Source organism: Cornus florida, unplaced genomic scaffold (assembly GCF_030987335.1).
Source record: "Cornus florida cultivar Cherokee Brave unplaced genomic scaffold, ASM3098733v1 CherokeeBrave_3.0.0_Hap2_Chr04, whole genome shotgun sequence".
NCBI lineage: Eukaryota > Viridiplantae > Streptophyta > Magnoliopsida > Cornales > Cornaceae > Cornus > Cornus florida.
The window spans coordinates 7,886,135-7,903,920 of record NW_026775574.1 but is presented as its reverse complement, the minus strand read 5'-3'; the positions used below and the strand labels follow the sequence as shown (position 1 = coordinate 7,903,920).

Genomic DNA, 17,786 nt, shown 5'->3' with positions numbered 1-17,786 from the left:
TAGAGTCAACCATTTGAGCATACGTCATTGGCTAGTTAGAAATTTTTTTTTTCCTTTTAGATTGATATTCTGTCATGCAACTGAACAGTCACTTTATTTCTAAAATAAATAAGGCAGAAAACCATATATAAGAGAAATTGACACAACTATCTTTTAAAGATATGTATCTTTTATTATAATTTCATTTAGGCCAAGCCTAGGAAGAGATACATAGATATCATTCACAAGCCAGTGCTGACATAACTTCAGTAAAAATTACACGGACTTTGTGCAGCTTCCTGGTGTACAGCTACCTGATGCCTGAATACAATTAAAATGCCAATCAAAACAACTATAAAGATAATAAATTATATATATATATATATCCTAAAGTCATGTGATGCCTTAAATACAATGAAAAAAATCCTACCATATGTTGATTATATATGTATGCATGTATGTGAGAATGCACATACCTTCTTCTTAGGCTCCCGGGGCTTCTGCCCGGACTTCTTAGGGGCCTGTTTGGAGACTGGAGCTTTAACAGGCTCTTTCTTGACCTGCCCAGTAGGTTTCTCAACTTTTTGTGATGCCATTTTCGCACAAAAAGGACTAACACCTTACTTATCTACCTTCTTGTTCACAACGTACTATCAGCTCCATCGAAACACGTTTATTTATACTTAAGAATTCAAAATCAAAGCATGGATCTTGAAATCATTTCAAGGAAATGGAATAACTGAACTGGACTGGTGCTGCAAAATGCTGAATCAGATGCTTTGGGTTAGGCATATCTTACTGGTCCTGTACGAATCGTATGCTAAAGCATTGCCTGGTATTTTCAGAAGATAAGACTTATACTAAAAGTAAAAATTTCATTTCCAGATCATTTCAGGACAGAATTTTCCCTTACACATAATTATATTCAAGAATCTGGCAATTGATATTAAAAGATAGTCATGCTCGGAGTACTCATCATGAAATTTATTTCATGTATTAAGTTTTCTAACTATGAAGCAGTTAATAAGGACACTCTATGCAATTTAAGAAAATATATAGTTGAAGTGATCTGAGGAACAAATAAAATACCTTTTTTTTTGCAAGAGATTGAGTATTACCTGTTGGTACAAAAAATTATTTCTACTTTTCTGATTTCACTTCATGGAAAGACTTGCAGGGGTGAAATAAATATCCTTAAATTGCTTTTTAGATAACATCAAATGACCTACTGAATTTTAAGGACAAACAAAAACCATGTTTCTACAAATTTCTCACAGACGTAGTAAAAGTTGTCCCTGAATCAGAACAAACGGTTACTGGAATGACACCCCATAATGGATATTCATTTTAAAGAATTTATAGTCTTTGTTGAGGGATTACTTCATGTGCATTACTGAATAAGACATCTTAATTCATCTCAGCTCATCACTACATCTTAAAGTTGTGGTGGTGGCAATTCGAAACTATAAATGGCATTAATTTATCATCTTTCTTCTGAAGTAAAAAGTATCAAGTGAATCATATCATTCACACACACAGGCACTCCAAAATTTAGTTCAAATAAAAAGTTTGGATTTGTGAAGCTTTTTATCAACATCAATCTCATAACTAGCAATAGATTCCAAAGCTTTTGACTGAAACAAGGACACAAAAAAATAGAAAACCAATAAACGAAAAAATAGTATCTAAATCAGAACCAAATTAAAAAAATTAAAGCATGGCATAACAAAACTGCAACACTCCAAACTGTGGCTTGGCTTTACATTTTGTACCAGCATGTGTGGTCTAGAGGAAATTTGGTATAATATCAACACTAGTTGGTTTATTAGTTGATATTTACCATAATATTGCATATTTTAGCTTCATTTCCATTTTTTTTTTTTTGGTTCCAATAGTATCATTTGATATAGGTTTAAAAAGGCAGCAACATTTTTTTTTCTTGCAAGGTATCTCCTCTACGATAGTGGTTGACGGTTCCATATTCCGTGAAGCTTTGAGATTAATCTTGTTATTGAATGCCAACAATGTTATAGTTGAAGGATACCGGTAAGCCATGTGAGTCGTACGCAACGGAATGTATTAAGAAAAGTTTTAGATTTTGTAAAACAGATCTGTGTCGTTACCAACTTTACTTATTTTAGCAATTAAACAGTTAATCACATACAGATAAAATAAAGCAAAGTATAAAGTTAGAGATGAAACCAGAATTTTAGCGAGGAAACCCTAGTTGATAAAATACATCAACTGTGATGGGAAAAACCTTGTGGACTCGTGCAGTCCAAAGTAAACCAATCCACTATGATTGAAACAAAGTATACCGAACTTTGATTTTGGCTCACACCTTATCGTTCTACACCACACCAACCGATGACGATCCTCTGGCTTTGCGACTCCCCATCCAACAGCAACTTAACCTCAGGCTTACACTTGATATTTGTAGAAGAGTAGCAGGTAGATCAGACAGCACTCCACGAATGCTCCAACCCTTCCAAAGTGTGACTGCGTTTACAGAAAAATCAACTATGATTTTCTGAGAGAAATAAACCTCCTAAGGCTTTAAATAATATCAGAATTATAATGTAAAAGCCATGAATAAACCAATGTATATGACATGGTTTATATAGAGTATATAATGACCGAATCCCACTGAAAATAAGGAAAAATTCGTGCAAATGATTTGGTACAATTCTAGACCAACTGGGAAACAATTCAGAATAAGGAAACTGAAGTTGTATAGCACAGGACATCTTGAACAGGTTTAAGGAAGCTGAACCGGTTCAAGTTTGGCAATGACTCAAACTTGAGCATTTTAAACCGGTTCAAAGAAGCTGAACCGGTTCAAGGTTGGCAGACCTGAATATTCGAATTCTTTCAACCTTATTTCATTCTACGAGAATTTCATACTAACATAATAAATGTAGAATGTCCAACCTTGTTCATATTCCTTCCTAAAATAGTGTTCTTACCCTTTTCTTCACAAAATCTTCAAGTATGGTAAGTTTGAACTCCTTCCCAGTTCTGTAGTCCCTGTCGAACTTGATGAATTGTAAAACAAGTAATTTAAATTACAACTCAACTTGGACTTGTTATGTCTACGATAATTGCCAAAAATAATTAATATCTCGCAAGCCAGTCATGCAGTTCATAGTCTCGGAAGAAGTTCCTACTGTGACTATCTATGAAATCAAACATATGCTCTCTATTTGTAGAGATATATTTCGCCTTTGTGGATTGGATTGGAGTTCTAATCCTCTCGGGGTGTTGAATGTTATAAAGGATGACTGTTGTCCTGCTTTCTAAGTTTTTTTTATGTGTCAGGAAAAAGAAAAAAAAAAAAAAAAAACATTTTTTTTTTTAATTACTTTCTGCAACTATTTGGGATTGAAAAAGGTTTTGTGGAGAGTCACATTTTTTCATATCCTATTTCGCTTTAGGACCATTTGAGCATATGTTCATGGCCAGTTAGAATTTCTTTTAGGTTGAGATTCTGTCATGCAACAGTCCTGACACTTGATTTCTTAAATAAACAAGGCAGAAAACCAGTAGATAAGACAAATTGATGCAATTATCTTCCAAATATATGTATCTTTTATTATAAATTCATTTGGCCAAGCCTAGTAAGAGATACATAACTTCAGTAAAAATGACAAGGACCAACAACTATATTGAGCAGCTTCTTGGTGCACCTCTACCAGATGCCTGAATACAATTAAAATGCCAATCAAAACAACTATACATATAATAATTTTTTTAAATATATATATACATCTCATGTATGTGAGAATGCACAAACCTTCTTCTTAGGCTGCTAGGTCATCTGCTCTGGCTTCCTAGGGGCCTGTTTGGAGACTGGGGCTTTGGCAGGCTCTTTCTTGACCTGTCCAGTAGTTTTCTCAACTTTTTGTGATGCCATTCTTCTGAAACACTCTCACACAAAAGCGACTAACACCTTACTTATCTACTTTGTTGTTCATTGTGAGATATATTTTTGTAATTGGCATATTTCGATAACAAAACAAGTCCTAGTTGAGTTATAATTTTAGTTACCATATCGAACTCGACATCGACTGCAGAATTGAAAGTTTGTTCAGAAGAGAAAAGTATTGTTGATTATCGAAAAGAAAATAATAACACAATAGGACATCGTTTTCCACTTAGGACACAATAATATACATGGTATATTTTCAGATTTCCAAAAATACAGAAATTCTAAGTTCAGGTTGAATTCTGTTACATGGGAACCAGTACCAAGATTTGGGAACTGGTTCCAGAAGCTACAATCCGAGAAACTTTTACTGTCCTTTGGGAACCGTTACCAAATGTGGGAACCAGTCCCAGAAGTCTTGTTTGCAAAAAATTTTCAGTTTCCTTGTTCTGTTTAATTCCTTTTTAATCCAACTTTCCTTTTAAGTCCTACGCACGAAATTTCCTTTATTTTCAGAAGGAACACGACTTTGAAAACCTCTATATAAACCATGTCATACACATAAGTTTATTCACGGCTTTTAATAATTATTCATATATCATACAAAGTCTTAGGAAATTTATCCCCCTCAGAAAATCACAGTTGATTTTTTTGTTGTCTTTCTAGAACATACACATATTCACCTAGTAAGGTTAGAGTTGTGGGGTTCGAATTCTGATCGTGATCATACAGTTGTATCTACATCGATCAGGCAAAGCAGATCTTCTTCTATATCATTCAGACGATTGAAAAACAGAAGTAAAAATAATCACACTTTGAAAGGGTTGGAGCATTCGTGGAGTGTTATCTGATCTACCTGCTACTTTTCTACAAATATCAAGTATAAGTCTGAGGTCAAGTTGTTGTTGAATGGGGAGTCGCAAAGACAGAGGGTCAGCAGTTGGTGTTTGGTAGAACGATAGAGTGTGAGCTAGAGTCAAAGTTCGGTATACTTTGTTTCAAGCATAGTGGATTGCTTTACTTTGGACTGCACAGTCCACGAGGTTTTCCCATAACAGTTGACGTATTTTATCAACTGGGGTTTTCTCGCCAAAATCCTGGTGTCATCTCTAACTTTATACTTTGCTTTATTTTATCTACATATGATTAACTGTTTAATTGCTAAAATAAATAAAGTTGGTAATGACAAAAATCTGTTTTACAAAACCTAAAACTTTCCTTTATACATTCCGCTGCGTACGACTCACAAATTGGTATCAGAGCCAATCTCTACATATTGAGTTGATCCTTGTTGGAAAGTTTAGTTTTATTTTCAAAAATTGTTTTAATCATATCTTATGCGTTGAAAGAATGTGGTTCTAATCAACGTGGTCCTTTATTTGAAGGAGATAATTACAATTTTTGGAAATCAAGGATAGGAGCTTATTTGCAAAATTCTGGTGGTAAAACTTGGGCAATAGTTGAATCTGGCTATACACCTCTTACAGTAGATACAACTGTGGATGGTAAAATAGTCAAAGAGTTAAAAGATACTTTTTTTTTTACAGCTATTAAAACTGAGCGTAATGATGCTAATGACAAAGCTTTATATTCAATTATTAATTTTGTTGTTCCATCTGAATATGCTAGAATTTCTTATTGTAAAACTGTTAAAGAGGTTAAAGAGGCTTGGGATATTTTGCAGGTTACTCATGAAAGAACTTCAAAAATGAAGTTGTCCAAAATTCAGTTGCTCTTTCATAAATTTGGCAATATTATGATGAAAGAAGATGAATCATTTTCTAATTTTTATTTTAGTCTTCTTGAAATAATTTCTGAACTGCGTCATTTAAGGAAAAAAGTTAGTGATAAAAAAATCTGTGAGAAAATCTTAAGATCTTTACCTAAAAGATTCAAGATTAGGGTTGAAACCATTTCTGAACATTGGGATTTGACTACTTGTCAAGTAGATAAGATGGTAGGTTCATTAAAAACTTTTGAGATGCAGAATTTTAATTTAAGTCAGAAGGAGAAAAATCTTGCTTTAAAATCTACACAGGTTGAGCATTCTGTGAATGATGACTCTGAGGATGATATTATATTTTTGTCAAGGCAATTAAGTCAGATTTTCAAAGGCAACAGAGGAGAAGGAATAGCAACATGGCTAATTCTCAAAATTTTGACAAAACGTCAAAGTTTAGGTTTAATGAGAAGAAAGTAGAAGAATCAAAAGAAACGGAATTTACTTACTGGAATTGTGGTGGCAAAGGTCACGCATCCAATATTTGTCATAGTCCTAGGAATTAAAAACAAAATGATAGGAATAAAGAAAAAACAATTAAAGTTTCTATGTCTGAAAATTCTACTTTAAGTGATAGTGATTCTCTTCAGGATGATTTTAATGATTTTTCTTATATCACTTTTCTTGATAGAGGTTCTCATGTCGTTAATTTATCTAACTCTGACAGTTCAGATAATGAACACAATGAAGTTCGTGATGAACAGGTTGAAGAGGCTGAAAAGGACGAAGAAAGACTGAAGAAGATGGTCAAAGAAACCATTGAGACCAAACATGCAATCAATAAGCTAGCAAATGAGCTTATCCAAGTAAAAGGAGAGAAGGCAAAAGGAAGGCTGTTGAAAGCAATTTTGTCATCACTAAGCTTAAGAAGTAAATCATCATTCTTGAGGATAAGGTAAGTGTTGCTAACTCATTGAAGGAATGTCTTACTTTGAAATATGATTATCTTAAACTTGAATTGAAATCTGAACAAGATAAACTGAAAGGGTTCAATATGAGTCAAAATAGTTTGAACAAGATAATCAACATGGGTAATGATGTGAATGATAAAACAGGGTTATGATTTGTTAAAAGTTCTTCTAGTAATCAAGGTATATAAAACAAATTTTGTTAAACCTACTATTATGCCTAAACTATGTTTGCCTGATGCATCACATTCTGATATATCTTATGTGCCTAAATTGTTGCATTGCACTTTTTGTGGAAAGAATGGATATAAGTATAACTCATGCCTTCACATGCAGGAAAAAGAAAATTTTTTCTAAAATTCAGTCTCAAAATTCTCATGCTAAGAAAAAGGTGTGTTCTAGGAGGAAAAAAAAATTGTCACCTAAGTGTTCTAGAACTGAAATTTTGCTTAAGGGGAGGTAAAGAATGTTAACGAATTTCAGGAATTGAGAGTGAGATGCGTAGATCAAAAAGTCTGATTTGATCAAATATGTGCCTGTTAAGTCCTTGGAACAAGTTTCCAAAAAGACTTCACCTTTTTATTGAGTCCTATGAATTTTAGTAATCATGGCTTGTGTTTAAAAGAAAATTTTGTTGCCATTGGATCACTTGCTAGGATTTGGTTTAGGGTTGAGTTTCTGATCATAATCTTTATGAAATATTTGTGAAAATACTTCCATTGAATTTATGATCTATCTTTGAATGCAAATTTGGACACATGTTTTTTAATTAAAAATAGATTCTTGGTTTGTAATCTATACAATTAAAATTGATTTGCATTGATTAAGTAATTTTTAGATTTGAATCTCTTATGTTCATAACCTTTTGTGCACTAATCTAAATCTGAAAATTTTGATTGAAAATCTGTGAATCGTTGACTGGAGTATATTGATCATAAAAGTTATAAAGGTTATTGTTTTAAAAAAAAAAATAAGACCATAAAATAAAAAATAAAAAAAAAAAAAAATAGATTCAGCATGAAAAAGAAAAATAAAAAAAATTGTTGAATTCTTTGTTTAGGAAAATGCTACCTATTAAGATGTGTTCGAAAGCTCTCATTAGACTTTGAAGAGGAGCTAAATGAGTAAAAAAGAAGGTGGCCAGAGACAAATTGAATTGGGGAATTACTGTCTGCTCATTAGAGTGAAAGCCACCTTACTTAGAAAAATTGTTCAAAGACAATTTTATCTTGATGTTTTTCAATCAATATAGTTTGGACAATGATTTTTGTTAATTGATTAAAAATTGATGAGATGGATTGCATACACACACATGAACTTGCTAGATTGATTTCTAAATGTTTCATTAAAATTTACAAGTTAAAATTCGTGTTGTGATTATTTCCTGAAAATTAAAATTGATTGAATATTCTGTTGAGACAAAATTTATGTTCATAGATATCTCTGAAAATTTTTTGGAAATTTGGATCATGTGTGGACTTGAATGACTTTAATTGACTGCCCAATGATTTGTTCTTTATTTTAATTTTAAATTAAATTAAATTAAAATTCAAAAATATAAAATCTAAAAAAAATTCAAAAAGATTTTTGGTTTTGATTGTAGTTTATTTATTTGATCATTGAGTGTTTCAAAAGACTCTTAGAAATTTTTTTGTTTTTTGAAAATTTTAAGTCTAAAAATTTCAGGTCTGTCATATGCCTACCAATTCTAGGAACCTCCTACCGATTCAAGCTATAAAGGAGCAGCACATAAGTCTTTGGAGCTTGGTTACCGGTACCACAAGTTTGGTACCGGTTCAACAATTATCCAAAACCACGTTTTACTCACTGCCCAGTGGGAACCAGTTCCTACTTTGGCTACCGGTTCCTGGCAGCGGACTTAATTAGGCTTTAAGAAACCCATTTTGGCATTGGGTTGGTTGCATACATCCACTTTCTCTCTCTATATGTAATTCTTTCTCTCTACATAACTTCATATACATACTTATATATATCTTCATATTTTGTTCCATTCTTGCATCATTCGCATCATGAATTACAAGTTGAACATGGAATCCATCATTTGAACTTGAGATTTGAAGATTGAAGATTGAAGTTTGAGATTTCAAGAAATTTTGTGGAGGTTGGGGTTTTTGACAAGAACTTAGTGGATTGGTTAATATTCTTATTCAAGTTGAAGATTAAGAGTTGGTTGGATTGAGATTGAGTTATTGTTTGCTTGTTGTGGTGTTGATATTTGGGGGTTTTGGAGATTCAAACTTGTTTGTCCAAGAACAAGTTGTAAAGTGCATACCAAGTGTTCCAAAAAATTACTACGTGAGATTCGGAGCGTCAAACCAAAATTCTTTGAACACAAGATGCCTCCAAAATTGTCTCGACAAGCCAAAGGAAAAGGAATTGCATCTCCGCCACCTCCCAAAAGAGCCCGAACAAGTATAACCATCCGGGAATCACAAGAGGGTTCAACCGCTCCAAGGGATGCTCCCACCTCTCCTGTGCGTTCTAGCTCGCAGTCTACTTAGATACCATCTGGGTATCCTTCAGTATCTGATATTAGGAAAATTGAGTTTGCTCAAAAACACTTCTACAACGAGCATGCTTGGCAATTATACACTAAGGTGTATAAGGAGGTCCGATTAAATCGGAAAGAAATGTGAACTTGAAGAAACTTAGTGATAGTCCGGGGAAGAAATTGGTTGACTACATTGAGAAGCACAAGTGGTTGTTGTTTACCACAATGGCGAATTCTTATAGTCCCGATTTAGTTCACTATTTCTATTCAAATATCCGCAAGGTTCATGATTTAGGATATTTTGAGGTGTCATTGTTTGGGAAGGACTATGTTGTTCATACTGATGTGATCGGCAAAGTTCTTGGCATTCCCAAGAATTTTTCAAGCACTGGCTATCGTCTTTCACTGGAAAATGGGAAGATATTTGCAATGAGTTGTGTGTTCCAGACTCACCATGCCAAGATTTCCCGACCACACAATATGAATTCAACTAACATTTAGAAAAGCTTGCATACAAGATCAGAAATAACTGTCACCATTAGGAAAGTTAGAGCTATATACACAAGTCAAAGGACTACGTCCAACAAATCGAAGCCAAAATTTAGATCATGAACTGAATTCGAAGACAGAGTCCCCATTGTTGGAGAAGAAGTTCGGTTGAGACGAGTGACACTTACCGTACTTTTCATCAGTCATCGCCATTACTGAATCTTTCTCATATTTGAAAAGAAGTTACGTAAAACATATATAAGTGCACTCATAAAGAAGTTTACTGAATAATAGATATAAAATTAACAATGTAAGAGCTCTAAACAAATTTACTTAAATTATAAGCAGGCTGGCCATATGATTTGAAATCAATCAAATCCTATAAATCCATTATCCTAAAGCTAAAGTTGAACTACTGCTATACTTAGATTTCACACATTTGTTGCCAAATTTTGCTGCTTTTAGCACAGCAACGACTCTCTCTAGCTTGAGAACCCGAGTTTCAAGTTCCAATTCCGGCAGCCAAGAATGACAATTTTTACTGTATAATCGTACAATCTCTTAACAGAAATCTACTAAAAAAGGTTTACTGTATAATCGTACTGATAGTGATAAGCCACAAAAAGTATGACAATTTTATGATATAGATTTTCAAGAATACTAATGTTCAAAGGAACGTTTAGGGTGTTGCGGTCCTCATACCTTAGGAGATAGAGAGGTCTCCTCTAGGGGTGTGTACGGTTCCGGAACCATTCCCAACAGTTCCCAATAGTATTCAGATGTCCCATTAGTATTGGTTGTCTATGATCATCTTCACCTGAAATGCATTGACTAAGAGTACCACATGTAAATACCCGTAAAGCATTGTATAATGAACAATGATATGTAGGGCACGATGTAAATACCTGTAAACGATGTAAATACCCGTGAAGCATTGTATAATGAACAATAATATGTAGGGCCCATGCCCGATCTTTAGAGAACAATTGTAGGTATCTCTTCAAGTGCTCCTATGTTAGAGTTGCAAATGAATAGAACAGAGTCAAATGTAGGTTCAAATTAATCTACCCAAAAGCATTGTAACAGTTATTTGAGATTGAGAGACAAAAAATAAAAAATAAAAACCACAATGGTCTTGTGAGACTCGAACTATTAGGCCACAGGCCTTTCAGTTTATTTGTTTCTAGGCCAAATGAATAACATCACTACACACACTCCATAATTTAGATGAAATAAACAGTTTTGAATATTTGTGATGCTTTTCATAGACATCAATCTCATTATAACAATAACTATCAATAGAGTCCAAAGATTTTGGCTAAAACAAGGATTTAATTAAAAGAAATATTAGAAACCAATGAACAAAAAATATAATCTAAAACAAGAACAAATTAAAAGAAATTAAAGAATGACACAACAAACTGCAACACAACAACAGTGGGACCAACTGCAGCACTCAGGTCAGGTATATTTGGGCTTGGTGGTGGTTGGAGCTGCTGCGACGAGTTAGTCTCCAACACTTTGATGATCATCTTCTGTCCCCTCTCACAGTGTCCCGAGACGCCGCTGATGAAATAAAACAGCCCTGAACGATTGAATTCGAAGATGGTGTCTCCATTGTTGGAGAAGAAGATCGGGCGAGACGAGTGACACTTACTGTACTCTTCATCACTCACCTCCAAAACCGAATCTTTTTCATACTTAAATCCTGTAAAACAGTAAAAAAAAGAATGTTATACATGTACAACATATATATATATATATATATATATAAAAGTCTATGAGTCTATGCCTGAAGACAACTATATAGTAATTTATTATTATTTTTATTTTAATTTTTTTTCGAAATCAAGCAATTCAAGTTAGCAGGTTCTAACACTGAACAAGGCAATGTGCATACAATCACAATATTACTTTTAATAGGGCCAAAAGCCCTAGCAGGTTCGAACACTCGATAGGCAAACGTACATGCTACCACAGTATTGCTTTTAATAAGATTCGAAAACCCTAACAAACTCGAACACTCAACAAGTCAATGTGCATATAACCACAATATTACTCTTAATAGAACCGAAAACCCTAACAGGTTTGAACACTCAATAGGCAAACGTGCATACAATCACTCAATAGGCAAACGTGCATACAACCACATGCAATATAGCTCGCTCTTAACAGGACCCGAAAACCCTAGCAAGCCCCAACACTCAACCTAGCTTCCCCTTTGGGAACAAAGAGACATATAGGTTAATGTGTTACACTTACTAATAGTGTCATTGACTTGAAACCTATGGTGGCTTGCCCATTTGTTGTAAGTTTGGTTACTAGTAGAGGAGGGAATGATCCAGCCTTTCTCATCATTCACTTCAAATTCAGCTGAATTTACGAGTAGGGGCTGATGTAGGGGAGAGGAGAGAGCTAAGAGGATGATGAGTTTGAATGAAGTTGTGAAGATAGTTGCCATTTTCAATGGATGACTCTTTTGAGGTTGTTTTTGGAAGAAATTAATATGGATTAGGTTGAGATGTTAAAGTTGATTTTGAAGGGTTTTAGGAGTTTAAATGAGTTTGTTAGAGAGAGAGAGAGAGTCATGGGACAGGACTGTTCCATGTACCGTTTTGTAGGGCATATAAGGGCTAGCAACCTTTGACTTCGTACATTTGCTTGCGTGAGTAACGGACCTCAAACATCTCTAGGTCCTAGACACGTGGCACTATATCAAATACCTTCCTCTTTTTTTTCTTTTTTCTTTTTTTCTTTTTTTCTTTTTTGAAGAGGATCGAGTCACATATCATGAAAATGTTTTCAAAATAATAATAATAAATAAATAAATAATTGTTTTCTCCTTCTTCACTGAGTTCACTCAAATTATAATTTTGCGAAAGGAAATCGTAATTGTATTAATCACTGTAGAAGGCCCAGAAAATTGGCCTGATTAGGGGAGAAGGCATCAGTGTGTTCGACCCAAGATGCAGATACAACGAAACAAGATGTCCAAGCCCAATATTTTGTTAACCCAACCTGAATTGAGAGGCGGCCCAAACCCAATACGGAACAACAAATATGTACTGCCAGAATCAAGTTATTAAGGCGTGGCGGTATTGTCCGAGTGATGATAGGGTCAGACCAAAAGTGACCCTCACCCTATCGATCTTAGGTTTGATTCCCAGAAAAATTAAGTCTCATTTTTTTTTTTAATTCTTAAATTTCTTATTTTTGTACAACAATTGTCTGGCTACAATGTTAGTTGTCATGTTAATTAGGGGGAAAATAAAAAATTATCTTATCATGTTCAATGTGTCTCTAAAATAAATTACTCGCTTTGTGAGTGTTTGTATAAAAAAAATTTAAAGAATTAATTTGAAAAGAAATTCATGAATCAAGACATATAGAGATAATATAGGTGTGTAATTTTTTCTCCATAACACTTATTATATACAGATATATATTGGATAGAAGGCAGTGCATTCAATAGAAATCTCAATGGGAAGGTGGTATGCATTAATCCACCAATGAGAATGGTAAAGGATTGCTTTCATAATTGAAATTCCACTTTTTCATTGGATATTTTTTTTAATATTTATGAACAATTGTAGACTTTTTGCCTTAGATTTAAAACCACGGTTGGGAGACTTAATTATAAGTACTGTTTGGTTAGTGATGAAATGTTCAGCTCTACGTTCTAATATTTTTGTACGCTACATCACCAATTAGAGGATCAAAATTACTACTTCACAGTAGGGGATTTTGATCTCTATAACCATTTCAATCCGTCTTCACATATTTGCACAAAATCCAATCAAACAAGAAATCTCGACATGATTATTAAATATTAAGAAATAGTAAGACAAAGGAGTGCTAATGATAATCGTAATTCAACACGATGAACGCAATTACATAAACAATTCATCTTTTTAAGTTATAATCTCCGATATAATCCTTACATACTATATATTCAAACTTCCAATATATAATTAATTACATGTAACGAAAACTATACAAGAAAACCAACAAAATTTTGCATATATACAATGTAATTGAGAATCTAAAGCGAATATATTAATTAAAAAGATCAACTCCTTATTGGATTTTTTCTCATAAGACTTAATATCGAAGTTCACTAAAACTTTGCAACCCTTAAAATCAATTTTGAGGTGTAGGGTTCACCACTTAATTGTGACCACCTGATGGACCAGAAGGTGGAATTGGGACCCCTTTGGCTAATGTGGTAGCTAGTATCTTTCGATCCGGAAAACCCGGTCCATGCTTCAGCTCCGGCGACTTCATCTTCACTTTCTCGGCCATCATCCTCTCCCCGGCCGGTCCGGTCGCAGTGCATGAACAAACAAGGAACATGATAAGAAAAAGTGTGCAGAGGAAGTGCCATGGAAGATGTATTGGTTTGCATGACGGTGAAGAAGAAGCAGCCATTCTAGAGGGATTTTTTGGATATAGATTTTTGAGATTAGTGTGTGTGTGTGTGTATATATATATATATGCGCGCGCGCATCTATATTTTTTTAGTGTGAAGTTGGGATGCAAATAATTATGAAAGAGAGGTGAAACCATTTGCATGCTAATCACTATTCAGTCTTTGAATGTGAATGGGTTAAAAAACATTAAAAAGTAAAACATACATATATATATATATATATATATATATATATTACAGTATAATATTAGATTTTGGGTTCGATAGTTGGAATGCAAGGCGGCATTGACCGGCTTAAATACAAATATTTGGAATTATTTGAACAAAAGTTGAAGGTAGGTGGTTTAACTTATTGAAAAGCTTCAGTTAAATAATATTGCTCAACCAATTGCACACTATTATTTATTAGGAACTATATTTAACAGTAATGTTCACCGAATTACAAACAAACAACACTTAATTAGTCAACCATTTATGTAACGGCCCAAGAATCACTACCTTGTGTAATCTAGAGTGATATGCATAATTCTGATGTGTTTGGCCAAAAAGAAAATTTATTGTTTCGATTTGTAAATTTACACAAAGTGTATCTAATTTTAGGTGTCAAACTACATTAGAATTGAAAACCCTAACACAGCATATATAGAAGAACTTAAACATCTCAAAAACTGTAAAAAGGTTTATGAAATTGAAATGAACAAGAGGAATAATTAGTCTTATGGATTGTTCGTGGCTCAATTTAAGGGTGCCAATTCGTATTCATGGATCAACAGAAATCTCTTCTATGTTATACGTTCACAAATGAGGATTGCAATTAGTATGTGAGACCCATCAGTGGGTTAACCTCAATCCTCCACCGTTTGGTACAAAGATTTAGGTTTAAAACCAGAGAAGATATGGACGCAAAAAATTTAACTTGTGGTCAGCATTTTTCATAAATAGGCAAGACCAATTTCATCAAGTGTTGCATTTGTATTAGTCCACAAAGTATGTATACTAATGACTTGATTTAGTTAATGACTTGCTATGCCCCTGAAGATGCCAATGCTTCAATTTAATGTAGTTGTGTTTAGGTATATGTATGTTCATATTTTGACTCAAGGCATGGATATAAATCAAGTTCAAACAAACTTTGCTATCCATATTTGCACCATCTAATAGTTGACAGTATGTCCTAGTAGTGCATTCAAATTATTCATTGTCCCTACGTGAAACTTCACATACTTTAAATTAAACGAAAAGTTTGGAGAAAAAAAAAAAAAACATTACTACAAAATATATAGATTCGTGTTATTTATTATTTGAATTAACACTTTATAAGTGGAATCTCATTATTCAACGAATTCAAAATCAATGTCTAATAAAAAATGGGAGTCAGTACTCGATTTCATTGGTACCATCCAACTGAATTCAAGCGGACTCTCCATGTCCACCTCGCACTCATAGTCTATGCATGGATTTTTTGTTTTTTTAAACCTAAATAAATGTGTTGAATTTGAGATATGGAAGTCATTTAACGAAGTCGTTTAAATGTGTTGGATGTGATTCAGCGGTTTACTCGTTGCACTTTGAAATTTAACAAGAGCTTAACAAGTTTAAAGTTTAGGGTTCGACTCCCGTCAGGTATTCTTTGTGTCTAGTTTTCGCTGTCTCTGATTTATCTAGCCCGAGTGGGGAGGTTCCTTTCCAAATAATCGAAAATTAATCGGGTTATTGAGAAATCTTAAGGATTCATGCCTTTCCGAACACACCGAAGTAAAAAATAAAAATAATAATAAGAAAATTCAGTCTTTTAACTATGTACACATTTTTCATGAAGGAGAACAGAAAAGTCAAGCGTTACCGTTATTGATCCCTTCCTTAATGCGGATTATTTAAAACATAACCCTGAAAAGGATTTTTGATTGCAGTGCTGATAATTAAGGAAGAGAATACATAACTCTGGAAATGTCGACTAAAGCTGTAAAGAACATTCAATTAGTTAGTACTAGTACTACTCTTCTCACCACAGTTGAGGTCCAAAGAGCAATAGAAGGTACCTATGAACCTCAAACTAGAACCCTAGTATAAAAAATAGCTGAGTAGATGAGCTGACACAGCATTAAATTCAGGGAATCATCATCATCTTTACTTAAATGTAAAGCTATTATTGCAGACCTTATGTCTACAAGCAACCAATGCAGTCCACACAGTGAGACAGGCCGAGTCTAACCCTTTACATCCACTTTCCAGAGCTGCCGTGCCTTAGGAGTAATTGACAAGATTGCCCTTCTACCTACGATGATAAACCAATGCTGTTCTAAAGCAACGTAAAAAGAGCTCTACCCTAACGTGGAAGAAATCCTCTCCGCTGGAACAGTTATCCGGTGCCATCAAGTTATGAAAGTGCCATACAAAGACGTGATTTTTAGTTCATTTCGTAGCTTTTTTGTAGGTTGAATTTATAACTTGATGAAATTTGGACCGAAGAGAATTTTGTTTCGCCTAATGTCTGATTGCGAGGTTACATTATGTACGTAACATGTATGTGCTGAGGAAACATGTGCATGTTAAAGAGACACTTTTGTAGAATTGAATAGAATTGTAATGAGTGGTAAAAGATTTTAGAATATTGAAGATATTTTAAAGATTAGAGAATTTGTAGGTTTACAATTATAGTAGAGTGAGTATTCTATTATTGTACTTGTACCACATGATTAATAGAATGATATTTTTTATTCGTGTTCAATAGAGAGCAAAAGGTCACCCTTTGGGGTGATTTACAGGAAATAAATAATGCTAAAACAGTGTTTGTTGGATGGGACACCCTTGGGTGGGTTTGTATTTCTATAAATATTATAAATTAAATATTTACATACACTAAGAGCCCGTTTGGAAAGTATAGTGTGATGTAGTGTACTGCTCTACTCTAGAACAGAACAAGTGTTTTGTAGTGTGATGTTCTGAAATGAGAACAAAACATGTTTGGTCTTCCAAATTTGCTCTGAGAATTTTGGAACAAAAACATGGTAGAACATGTTTGGTAATGTATATTATTCTAAGAAATATGAGAACAGAACATATTTGGAAGAATAAAAGTGTAACCAAAATCACTAAAAAAAAAAATTATGAAATATATTTTTTTTTTAAGTGACAAATTCCAAAACTATAAGTTACCAAAAAAAAATTGTTGGTTTCCTTTGTTAAAAAATTACCAATAAAAACCTGTAAATATTACCAATAAATTTCATTGCATGAAATTAGTACGAGTGTTGGGTTTTCTTTATTAAAAAATTACCAATAAAAACCTGTAAATAAAAAATTTTAATCTTCATTACCTTTTTACTAAAAATAGAAAAACAAATTTAATCATATATTATATTATCTAATAATAAGTCACAATTATTTTCTTTCTCCATTTAAATTGAGGTGAAAAAGAATAATTTTAATATACAATTGATATAACTTTTAATATATATATATATATATATATAGTTTTAAAAATTTATCTTAGTTTACTATCAAAACCAATAAAATAAATTATAAATTGTAAATTGTAAATTGTAAAATTTATCTTAGTACAATTTTATTTCTCTTATTAGTAAATTTTATGTATGTTTTTGCTTGAATTGACATTTTGATATTTAAACTCCATCGGTTCATTATTTTTATTAAATATTTTTCTTCAAGAACTCTTTTGCAGAGAATGATTTTTTTTTTTTTCTTTTTCAGTTTTTTTCAATTAATTAATATTATATCATGCTTGTCTCACCAAAAACTCGAAC

The 17,786-nt window shown here is 33.2% G+C and overlaps 1 protein-coding gene and 1 long non-coding RNA gene across 4 annotated transcripts; both read right to left on the bottom strand.

The window, feature by feature from the left end:
* Positions 1-128: 128 nt before the first annotated feature.
* On the bottom strand, positions 129-1,720 carry LOC132302676 (uncharacterized). 3 transcript variants are annotated; one of them, XR_009480896.1, is made up of 3 exons: positions 1,098-1,112; positions 456-744; positions 129-300 (listed from the first exon to the last, which is right to left on the bottom strand). It is a non-coding gene; the product is annotated as an uncharacterized LOC132302676 (long non-coding RNA). The 3 variants fall into 3 exon arrangements; XR_009480895.1 differs by lacking the exon at positions 1,098-1,112 and adding an exon at positions 1,069-1,083; XR_009480894.1 differs by having other exon boundaries at positions 456-1,720.
* An 8,263-nt stretch (positions 1,721-9,983) lies between these two features.
* LOC132304686 (early nodulin-like protein 6) lies at positions 9,984-12,054 on the bottom strand. The gene is made up of 3 exons (XM_059802419.1): positions 11,856-12,054; positions 11,016-11,301; positions 9,984-10,134 (listed from the first exon to the last, which is right to left on the bottom strand). Exons 1-3 carry the CDS (start codon positions 12,052-12,054, stop codon positions 9,984-9,986), a joined length of 636 nt encoding a protein of 211 aa, XP_059658402.1.
* Positions 12,055-17,786: the final 5,732 nt, after the last annotated feature.

Bases quoted from the DNA above. Each gene is read 5' to 3' on its own strand.
- LOC132304686 (XM_059802419.1), bottom strand. From the start codon at position 12,054: ATGGCAACTATCTTCACAACTTCATTCAAACTCATCATCCTCTTAGCT. The intron at 11,302-11,855 runs GTAAGTGTAACA...ACTGTTTTACAG, and splicing joins TCAAGTCAATGACACTATTA to GATTTAAGTATGAAAAAGAT. The intron at 10,135-11,015 runs GTTTGTTGTGTC...ACGATTATACAG, and splicing joins CCCACTGTTGTTGTGTTGCA to TAAAAATTGTCATTCTTGGC.